General features: G+C 46.8%; 1 protein-coding gene across 1 annotated transcript in view; it reads right to left on the bottom strand.

The window, feature by feature from the left end:
- The window catches only part of GCH1 (GTP cyclohydrolase 1), a 32,436-nt gene extending 24,316 nt beyond the window's left edge, over window positions 1-8,120 (bottom strand). Inside the window, exon 1 of the mRNA XM_081156419.1 lies at window positions 7,630-8,120. Within this exon, the coding sequence (XP_081012545.1) occupies window positions 7,630-7,969 (340 nt within the window). The 5' untranslated portion in view covers window positions 7,970-8,120. The remainder of the gene's footprint in view (window positions 1-7,629) is intronic.
- Between the last annotated feature and the right edge of the window lie 3,357 nt (window positions 8,121-11,477).

An 11,477-nucleotide genomic window follows, 5' to 3' on the forward strand; every position in this document is an offset into this window, starting at 1 on the left:
GAAGGTGGGGGTAAAGGTGGGAGAGATCAAGAACTTAGAGGCATATACACATGACCTATGGACACAGACAATAGTGTGGATAAGTCCGGGGACGGGAGGTGGATGCCAGGTGGAGGGGATCAATGGGGGGGGGGGGAAGGGGAAATCTGTAATACTTTCAACAATTTAAAAAAAAAAAGGTTTTGAACATAATTAAATACTAACTAAAAAAGAAAAAGAAAAAAATGCACATGAACTCCAAGTTGACAGGAGGACCACATGAGGTCACACGTATACAACCTGGCCTGCCATCCCAGAGGCCTGGTTCCCGTGCTCTTCTCTTGACGCCGCAGGCTTTCATTCACCAGCACCCAGCATGTCACCACCTTGATACACACCGAGGGGAACTCACTTGATCCTGACAATCAGGAAAAAGTACCTCAAAATTTTTTTGTTTCCTATAATTTGTCAAATTACTCCCCACAGGGTAACAATCTAAGGTGACCACATTAAGCTATTGAAACTACTAACATCACCTTCAAATCAGATCTCATTACTCACTGCTAGCACGCACAGCACCTGTAGCACTTCACATATGCTGGGCATTTACTTCTCTTAGCGCTTTATGTGTAAGAACTCATTTAATCCTCACAATGACCCTTTAATGGGTCCATTTCACAGATGAGGCAATTGAGGCACAGCTGGTAAGTAACAGGATCTGCAGCCAGGCATTCTGGCTCAAGTCTACTAGGTGTCACGGTGACCTCTTCCTTAAGGTGGAAGGGTACTATTAACGGGCCCATTTCACAGATGAGGCAACTGAGGTACAGCTGGTAAATAACAGGATCTGCAGCCAGGCATTCTGGCTCAAGTCTACTAGGGGTCACGGTGACCTCTTCCTTTGATCCTTGCTCCTTTTAAAACCATTTTTGCCAACACTTCCACTCTTGGATCTCCTGCATCTAATACCTCGCTCTAAGGCTGTCTCTGCTGCTGCTTCTCTCACTCTCCTTGCTCTCTGAATGCAGACATCTCCTAAAGTTTAGGCCACCTATCTCCTCCTCTCACTCATTTGAGAAGCTCAGGCACTCTCAGAGCTTCACTATCAGCTTTATAGTGATAATCCACAAGTGCCATCTCTTGGGCTGTTTAAGTCACTCCCTTTTCCTCTGCACACATGCAAATTCCAGCCACTCTTGTTTCAATATCTGTCTAGTTGCTTTCAGTGCATAACAAAACACCCCAGAATTTAGTGGTGTACAACTATTTTGATTATGCCCTTGGACTCTGTCGGTCAGGAATTCAGACAGGGCACAGAGGACATGCCTGGCCTCCACTCCATAATGTCTGGGGCCTCAGTGGGGACGACTAGTCAGCTGTGGGCTGGAACCATCTGGAGGGTCTTCACTCCCATGTCTAGTGCTTGATGCTAGCTGCTGGATGGAACCTCAGCTACAGCAATCAGCCGGAACGCCACATGTGGCCTCTCCATGTCGCAGAGCTTCCTCACAGTATGGCATCCCAGGGTAATAGGACTTTTTACACGACTCAGGGCTCCAAAGTATCCCACATTCTTAAAACACTTTCCAGCTAATCGAGCTCCACAGTTCTCCCTCACTAAAAGGAAGGAATATACTAAGCACCAGGTGCTTTTTGCATACCTTCTTAATTCCTTACAGGAGTCTAGGCAAAGCAGGTGTCACTACCCTTTACAAAAAGGGAAAGGTGACAATTAAGTTTAGAGACATGCCAGTAACTACACAGATAATTAAGGGACAAGGTCACATTCAAATTCTGGCTCCTTCTACATGCAATAAAGATTACAATGAAGATCAACCTTGCAAATATATATCTTTAACTATGTTCCTCTAATATCAGGGTAAAGGTTTTCAGTAACCAGATTTTTCTTGCTGGCTCATCATTAGGAAGAATTGTATTTCTTTTACTCCTATATTTGAAACAACTTTGTCATAATGCTTTTAATTTATCTATTTGAAAATACATGCACATACTTCAAAAATCAAAAACTGAAAATACAGTGAGAAGCCTTGCTTCTACTGGTCTGCCATCCCCAGTTCACATCCCTAGTAACACGTAGCAGTTCTGAAGGCCAAAATAAACATTTCTGCCATCCTCCCCGACCTTTTTCATACAAAATATGTATAGCTCCTCCGCATCATTTAGTCATTCCAAGGGACTAGACATGTAGGTTGCTTCCATTCAAAGCTGCAGTAACTAACCTTAGCATGCATCCGTTCCTGTATGCAAGTATATATAAGATAAACTCCCAGAGGCAGGATTTTCAAGTAGGAAATACACATCTGTATTTGATAGATGTTGCCAAGTTATCCTCCATAAGGACAGTTATATTCTCAACGGAAATATTTGTTTCCCTATAACTCCAATAACAATGCAGTATCAAATATCTGGGTTTTTGCCAATCTAAAACGGAAAGCATGTAGCTGGGGGGGGGGGGGGGTTGAGTGCATTTCTTACTGAAAGTGAGGTCAAGCATCATTGTATGTGTTATAGAGTCATTTGTATTTATTTTCCAGTGAATTGTCTGTTTACCTGCCTTGCCAATTGTTTTTGGCCTTTCTCTCACATTAATTTCAAGCATCTCTTTTTATCATCCTGTTGTCCACAACATAAATGGAAATATTTCTTCCCAGTCTGTCATTTGACTTCATTTGTGTTGGTATTTGACATGTGAAAATTCTTAGTTTTTAGATAGTGAAGTTACAATAATTTTTTTTATGTCTTTTAGATTGAGTCTAAATCAGGTAGATCTTCACTGCAGAATTAGTATAAGAAATTAAAAACCTTATTTTAAGCTTTATTTTAAATACTTTTAAACTTATCAAGGAGTTGCAAAAAAAGCCTAAAGAGTTTCCATATACCTTTTTTTGTTTTTTAATATATCTTTATTGATTTCAGAGAGAGGAAGGGAGAGGGAGAGAGAGAGAAACATCAATGATGAGTGTCATTGATCAGCTGCCTCCTGCACGCCCCCTGCTGGGGATCGAGCCCACAACCCGGGCATGTGCCCTGTCTGGGAATTGAACCTCGATCTCCTAAATCCTAGGCCGAGGCTCAACCGCTGAGCCACACCCAGCCGGGCTGTATACCGTCTTTATAGAACTCCAGTTAATAAATTCAGAAAGAATTAAAGAACCAAAAGTCATTATTTTGCAACTTCTAATTGTGGCAGGCAGTTAGATAGACATGAGCAGAGCAGGATGGGCCAGTTACAGAAGGTCACGAAGGCTGAACTTCCCAGACATCTAACAATGAAAAGGAACTGGTAGAGCAGATACTGGAGAGAGATATTCAAGACCTCACCCTTAAGACCCCCTCTCCACCCTAGAATGGCAGGTACTGAAGTTAAGTATTGTTATTCAAGACCTCGCCCCTAAGACCCTCCTCTCCACCCTAGAATGCCTCTGGTCATGCAGGTCAGATTCTCCTGATCTTTTCTCCCCTGGCATGTGGTTAGTCATGTGGTAGACCCCCACCCTTAGAGGAGAGCAAGGGGACGGGAGGAAGCCCCATCAAACCTCCGTACAAGGAAGGAAGATAACAAGACGGGCCCTGATAGGTCAGTTTGGAGAAGAAAGCAGTTAACTCCTCTCCAAGGGGTTAAAAGGAGCCCTAGCCCACTCCCCAGGGCAGTTCTTTTGAGCTGCCTGTGAGATTTGGGTGTACTTTCTCTTTACTTGCCCAATAAATCTTCTCTAGGGAGTGGAGTCTTGGCTCTGAATTCTTTTCTTAGCCAGAACTCAAGTACCGAGGTTGCTGAATCCAGGTCTGTCTGACTCCCAGTCAGACACCTGGTGCCATTCCTGCCGCCTACAACATAATCAGTACTGAATCTAGGCAATCACCAATGGCTACTAAAACCAGTAGGGGAAAGGCTAGTTAAACAGAGATGGAACAGCAATAGAATTAGGTGAGCTGGTCCATGGCTGCCTCCCATTTACCTGCCTTTCCCTTTTGAGAAAAATTCAGCCTTGACTTCCACCCAAGGCTGTAGTCTTGCCCCATCCCCAAAGGTCCACCATTTCAGCAACACAGCAAAACTTCCTAGGAATGAGCCTTCCTAGCACCATGGGACATTATCCAACCAAGAGGCTGGTCATTAATGAGTCCTTCAGACTTATTTATGACCAAAAGGTGAAAGTGTGAACGAAAAGGGGCCACATACTAAACCTGACAAGCTCAGAGGCCTGCATAGTGGGCCTTACAAACTTAAGAGACTGAAAGCAGCCACATAGGATGGTCTGAACACAAATGTTCCTAACTAAAAGTGGGTCAAGGTGGGTAATCACATCCTAGGGCTGTAGCTTCCTTGACAAAGGTCAATCTTTACCTAAAGCTAGCCTGTATTGTCTTTTTGCATCTAAGATACTATACCTTTAAAATGTCAGAGTAATCTTTTCCAGACCCCTCAGAGCACACCCACCACCAGAGCATAAGATCACAGAATCCCTCATTGCTACTGTGTTCCCAGAATACAGTCTCTATGTGCTGTAAATGTTAATTATTTACCATCCCGTAACCACCAATGTAAAAGAAGTATACGTCTCTCCGTTTTACTTTTTATCCAATCTCCAAGATTTCCTCACTTTGCCTTTTCCTACCCCCTTAATCTACCTCAAAGGGATTTCATGTAACCCTCCTTAGGTCTCTTCCTTTGATTCTAATGTATAAAATAAGCAGCAAAACTGCCATTCTCTGGAACATTTTCTCAGTTCACTGAACATTTTGCTTTCCAGCAATTGTCATCAATTTGGCTCAAATAAACTCATAAAAATTCTCAAAAAACAAGTTGATCTGGTCCAAGGTCACCCGGTGATGCTAGATTCAAAAGATAGCCAGTTTCTGGGAGAGGTTATAGTGTGTCTTCCAGCCCTGCTCCCCAGCCCATAAGCTATAGCCCAGTGATAAACAGTAACCAGGAAAGCTGAATACACCCATGATAAGGTACACAGGAGGGAGTAAGAGAAGGTATACCAGGCACCTTTGAAGAAAAGCTCCACTGTAGGGAGAACCGACAAATTCCCCAGAACACCAGAAGTTAGTATCAATCCACTTAGGAAGAACTGAAAAAGTAGTAATAATTTGGGGAATGTAAAGTACCAACTTATTTTATACTTTACAACACTTAAGTCAACACAATTAAACAAGAATTAATATACAAAGATATAAAGTATCTTGTTTACAATCATAGAAAAATGATAGCTTCAAAGAAGTCTGTTTCTATCCAAAACAATCCATGTAGTCATTGGCATATGCTCTCTTCTAAAGAAATTTAAATTAGGAATTGTGCAGGATTGTTTTCTCTGTTACTCTCGTCTATATTTTCTGCAGATTTAAGGTATCCTTCCTTCTCTGTCCCACCCACGTTGGTGCAAGGCCTCAGCCACCACCATTTCAGGTTTACTTCTTTAAGTTCAGCATCATCCTCTCCTTTGTCTTCTCTTTAACTATGTACCTCTAAGAAATCAATGTAAAATCCTTAAGTGTGATCCCCTAGGTAGAGGCTTTCAAACTTTTTAACACAACCCACAATAAGAAATACATTTTACATCTGGGGCCAGCATGCACCAGAAAAAGTCAATCACCAGCTCTACCATGAAGCTGCCAACCTCTCTGCCTCAGTTTCCCTGTCACAGGTATAAGAGAACAGTGTTACCCCAAAACTGAGGATTAACCAAGAGCGTCCATAAAACACTTAGAACATAAAAAGCATTCAGTCTATGGCTACAAATAATTCTTAAATAGTCCATGGTCTTTTTTATTGTAGTAGAATACGAACACAAGTCATCATTTTAACCATTTAAAGTGTACAATTCAGTAATATTGCGCCCATCACCACTCTCTAGTCCAGGAACATTTAATACCCCAAGAGGAAACTCGTACCCATTCCACCCGTCTCCCGAGGCCCTGGCAACCCCTAATCTGCTTTCTGTCTCTAGGTCCACGGACTTTTTAAGTAATAAAGTAACACTTGACTAAAACAGTTTTCTAAGGTAAAAGGGAATGTTCTTTGGAGTCATTAGTGCTATGGCTCATGAGACAAACTTCTGCTAACCACTTCTTAGGAAAACCTTGGGAGCCACTTTAAGTGAATTCTGTGACCTGTCTTGGGGTCAGAAATCCCTCTCTCCTGTGAACTCTGTTAGGGCAAGATTCCCAAAGCCTGACCAGGGCAATGAGGAGATGGCTTTCCTCATCCACAAGAGGCGGAAAGAGCAAGCCTCATCTATGAGCAGGTCTCTTCAGGATGTCAGAGAATTTCACCAAATGATAGCACATTCATCAAAGAAAGAATGTTTTATTCTTCAGTCTCTGCATTTTGAAATTCTGCTTTTGAAGCTCTAAACTCTTCCATCAAGGGGTGAAAAAGTGAATTTGGGCACATTTCTTGGCTTTAGGATGTAATATCATTTCCTTTGGGGGCCCCACCCCTCTCACACTCTGATGTGCCGCCCTTCCTTTGGAACACTGGACAAAAATAACTTTATTCTTCCCCAGACCTACTAAGGGAGTTGCCAGATGGAGGCTCCCTCAGGGAAGTAACAGTGGCAGGGAGGTTACTTGCAAAAGCAGCGCAGTTTCTCAGAGAGTAAAGCAGAAGGCTTCTTAGGCGAAAGAAAGAAAGGTCACAGTGAGGCACCTAAGATGTGATCCACAGAATATCCTTTAGTCCCAGGTGTGTAAGTCAGAAGTTTTTTGTTCTTTCTCTCGCGCCCCCCCCCCATTTGAAGACCAGCACAGCAAACAGGCAGCCAAGTCCTCAGTCGTTTTCCACGCGTGTCCACCCCCACCCCCGGCCCTCCCGCGTCCTGAGTGAAAGCCTGACCCTGAGAGGGCCAACCCCGCGTACTTGGAGTGGGGAGTGGGGAGGGGAGCCGGGGGACAGGCGACCGAGGGACTCAGTTCCGTGACCCAGAGTTCAGCGACTATCCCTGACTCCCAGGGGGTCACTTTATTGCTTTGGGGCGGGGGGGGGGGGAATAGAGGGAGAGGCTTTAAAGCAGCAAACTAGCCCCAGAAGCCTCACACCTCAAACTCCAGAACTGCCCCAGAACTGCCCCGAGTTCTGGAAGAGTCCTGAACTAGAGTAAACTCGACGTGGACCAAAGAGAATTACAACTTTCCGAAGACCCGGGAGCCTGGCGAGCCAGGGAGAGTCTGCAGGTCCCCGAGTTTGCGGTAAAGCATCACCCCGGACCCTCCACGCACACGAAGCCGAGGCTTCACCCCAGACCTACCGAAAAATGAGACCTCAAGAGCAGGGCCGCCGCAGGAAGGCGTCACTTCCACGGGCGTGCAGGCGCTCCTACCGTGGGTCCAGCACCCCGCCCTGCGCAACTCAGTGGCCGCGGTCCCGCCAACCCGACGGCTGCGCGCCGGGCGCAGGGGGACCCCCCCAGGGCGGCCGCAGCGGGTGCAGAGGCCGCTGCGCCCTAGAGCGCCCGAAATGCGTCCCACGCGGGGAGCCGGGCCAGCGCGGAGGGCGGGGTTCAGAAGGTGACAGCACTGGGCTCCCTCCGCCAAGAGTGAGGCAACTGGAGACTTCCCGGAGCCCGCGCGCGCTTCCCGCAGCCGCCCCCCGCGCCCGCGCCCACGCGGCGGCGCCCCCACCTGAGATGGTCTCCTGGTAGCCCTTGGTGAAGAACTGCATGGCCGTGGCCGCCCTCCAGGGCGTCCTGAGCAGCCCCTGCCGCTGCGGGTCTTCGCCCAGCGAGCGCAGGATGGACGAGTAGGCGGCGGCCAGGTCGGGGAGGCTCAGCTCGTTATCCTCGTCGCTGCGGGGCCGGTCGCCCTTCCAGCCGCCCGCCGGCTGGGCGCTCTTGGTCTCGGGCCGCGGCGGCTTCTCGGCGGGCCGGCTCGGCCCGGGCCGCGGCGGCTCCCCCTCCAGGCAACCATTGCTGCACCGGGGGTCCCGCGGCTTCGCCGGCGCTCGCACCGGGCCCTTCTCCATGGCCCCGCCGCTGCCGCTCCGGAGGGACGGTGGGACGCTGCAGGCGCCGCGGCTAAACTTCGCCGGAGGCCGCGGGCAGTGGGCTCGTGGGCAGAGAAGCCCGGGCAAGGCAGGCGACTGGTCGGGGGCACCGGGACAGAAAGAGCCCGGGGTTCTTTTTATGGGCCAAGCGGCTCTGCCGGCACCGCGGGGCGTCCCTATTGGTGGGCGCCGCCTCGCGTCACGGCTGTAGCCCCGCCCGTCGCCCCGCCCCCGGCCCGGCGCCCGGGAGGGTCTATGGGGCGAGAGAGGCTCCGGGCGGGGCGCCGCGGGGCGCCGCGGGGCGCGGGCTGCCCGCCGGGGGGCGCAGGACGCCCGCCGCGCTCCCGCGCTTTGGCGCCAGCGGAGGGCTGTGGGTCGGGCTCCTCGAGTTGTTGCGGGACGAGCGAAATCTGAACGGAGGCAGGTGTCTGGAGCTGGGACCTCGGCGGGGGGCGGCCCGGTCTGGAGGCCCGCTGAGCCCTCTCTTTTTAGGGAAAGAGGGTGCTGCATCGGAAGTGCCCCGGTCCCCCCGCCCTGGGAAAGATGAGCCGACCGGTCGCCTCGTTGGGGAAGAGACTGGGTTAAACGACTGTGGGAAAGGAAACCATCTCTTATGCGCTTAGGGCAAGAGAATAGTATGACTTGAGACTCCTGAGTTCATAGTTTAAAATACGCGCAGCGCACCCTCTGCCCGTTTCAAAGGGAAGGTTACAAGTGGCCCTAATGTGAGTCATATCTATGCCTAGGAAAGTGGTGTTTGACCCTGGAGAACTTTGACCCTGGAGAACCTGATTTGCAATCGAAGCGACTCCTTTGCCCTGATGTTGATACAAATTGTGAAACGTTATTGATCAATGGACTCTTAACCAGTGACATCTGCTTTGACTCTTTTAAGATTTAAAAGGTGACTTTTTTCCCTCACTGGAGGGATTATGAAATAATCCCAAAGGTGAGTTTTAAAACATTGTTAACTTAAGAAACATTCAATCCTGAGATAAACTTTTTGTGAGCCAAACTGTCAACATATGTTGGGGAGCCAAAATCTCAACGGATTGAAATAATGCTCCAGAAAATGGCAGTTTTGCACCTTATTTTATACATTACAATCAAAGGAGAGGACACAGGTGGGTTATGTGAAATTCATTGGTGATAGATTAGGGAGGTAGGAGAAAGCAAAGTGGGAAAACCTCTGGGATTGGATAAAAATAAAATGATAGACACATATTTCTTTTACATAGGTGAGTACAGGATAGTTAACAGTGAATAGTTAAGATAACAATAACAATGAGAGGATTCAGGGTCTCGGCCCTGGTGCTTTGAGGGCCCTGAAAAAGGGGAAACTCCTTTGTTTTGCAAAGGCTTGTGTTAATCAGGTATGTTATTTCAGATGCAAAAGACAACCTATCTGGTTAAAGTGAAAATTAACCTTTGTGAAGGAAAGGGCCAGACTACCAACTATAAACTGCTTAACTCGTTGATCACTGACCCATGAACCCCAGTAGGGGGCGTGCAGGAGGTAGCTGATCAATGACTCTCTCATCATAGATGTTTCTGTCTCTCTCCCTCTCCCTTCCTCTCTCTGAAATCAATAAAAACATATATATTTTTTAAAAAGTTTTAAGCCCGGCCGGGTATGGCTCAGCAGTTGAGCATCAACCTAGGATCCAGATCGAGGTTCAGTTCCCCATCAGGGCACATGCCTTGGCTGCAGGCTTGATCCCCAGTTGGGGGCATGCAGGAGGCAGCCAATCAATGACTCTCATCATAGATGTTTCTGTCTCTTCTCTCTCCCTCTCCCTTCCTCTCTCTGAAATCAATAAAGATATATTTTTTAAAAATAAAAAAGTTTTCATTTCAGACCATCTTTTGTGATTAATTTAGGTCTCTGAGTTTGCAAGGCTGCCACGCAGGCCTGCCCTGAGCTTTTCAGGTTTAGTATGTGGCCCCTTTTCATCCACAACCTGTATCACATTATCTTATGATTTGCTCCAGAGGGTTTCTAAGGCTGATTTTCTGACATATAAACAAATATTAAAAGGCTTGGGATCAGACAAAGCAGGAGGGAAGCCCCTGGAATTATTCTATATTAATAAAGTAGCTCAGTCATTATGATTAGTGTTTATTGAATGTCTGCTCCAGGCATAGCTCTGTTCTAAACATTAAGGAAAGAAATATGGAGATTGACTGGCCTCTTAGGCATCTTTAATCTAAAATAGAAGAAATGTTCATGTAAATGGGCTTTTTAAAGATAGTTATTGAATTTCTATGTACATTAAATACCCAATTACATAAATCAAGAAATATGAACATCCTTTGTAAAGTCTCTTTGTCACTCTCCTAATATTTATTGTAAGGTTTTTTTCCCCCCCTCATTGGCAAGGTCCTGCAACATTTTTTCCCTTTAACTACACTGGCCACTGTCCACTGTTTCAAGCATAGTTGGAGACAACATTGAAGGATGGCCTTATATTTAACAAATGAAAACAAAGATGCCAAGTGAGGTACTTTAAAAACGGAGAGATTTGATGGAGATGCTTTCATTAAGTGTTTTGCTTTGTGTGTTTTGTGTGTGTGTGTAGCAATCTTTTGTGTTCTTTTAAAACCATTTCTAAACATTAACTAATACTATATTTCCCAAAGACAATTTCTAATGGATTTTTTACCCTAAAAATTAACATTTTCTTATGAAGACTGCCACTGAGGCATCAGCACGTTTGTTGCCAATTATCAATACAAAGTCTCTGGATTTGTTCTAATACATATTTACCTGTAAAATGGAGGCAATGCTTTTAGCTAAATGCCCAAAGGTAACATAAAGAAGCTTTAAAATTGCCAACATTAATAAACAGTTTGACAGTGAAATGTGGGTAGTTGGGTGGCTATAAGTAGAAATGAGAAAAGAGGGAAAACCTGAAAAAAGAGAGAGATGTTCCACAGAATCGATTAGCATAACATGGCCCAGGGGTAAAGCTGTGCGCATTCACAGCCAGGAATTGTGACAGCGTCTATGTTTCTAACCCAGTATGTGACCCATTTTCACCTTTGACCCAAACTGGGAGTTGCTTTCTACCGAAAAGCCTGGGGTTTTTGTTTTGAACTCTTCCATTTCTAGGGTAGTGACGGCACAGAGAAGCAGGCGAGTGAAACGCACAGCATCGAGGATAGCATGCTGCGGGGCTGCAGGGAGGCACCCGTCAAGGGTGCCAGGGAAACCACCCTTAGGCGTTTGGCAGTGGGAAATGGAAAAAAGCAAATTTCTTTGCGTGCAGTTGATGGAGGCTCTATATTTACATTCAAACTTTGGAGGAGATTCTGGATCAAGGTGGAAAGATATACGGGACACTGCCTTATCCCACTCCCCACTTCCAGAAGCAGGACTGTGGAGTCAGTGGAATCCGTGGATGTCTCCCCGAATCCCCCGGGCTCAGCCAGCTGAATGGAGGCCCTTCCCTTCCTTCCCTTCCGACGGAGGCGGAATGGAAGTGCT

The sequence above is a fragment of the Miniopterus schreibersii genome (assembly GCF_964146895.1).
Source record: "Miniopterus schreibersii genome assembly, chromosome: 1".
Taxonomy (NCBI): domain Eukaryota; kingdom Metazoa; phylum Chordata; class Mammalia; order Chiroptera; family Miniopteridae; genus Miniopterus; species Miniopterus schreibersii.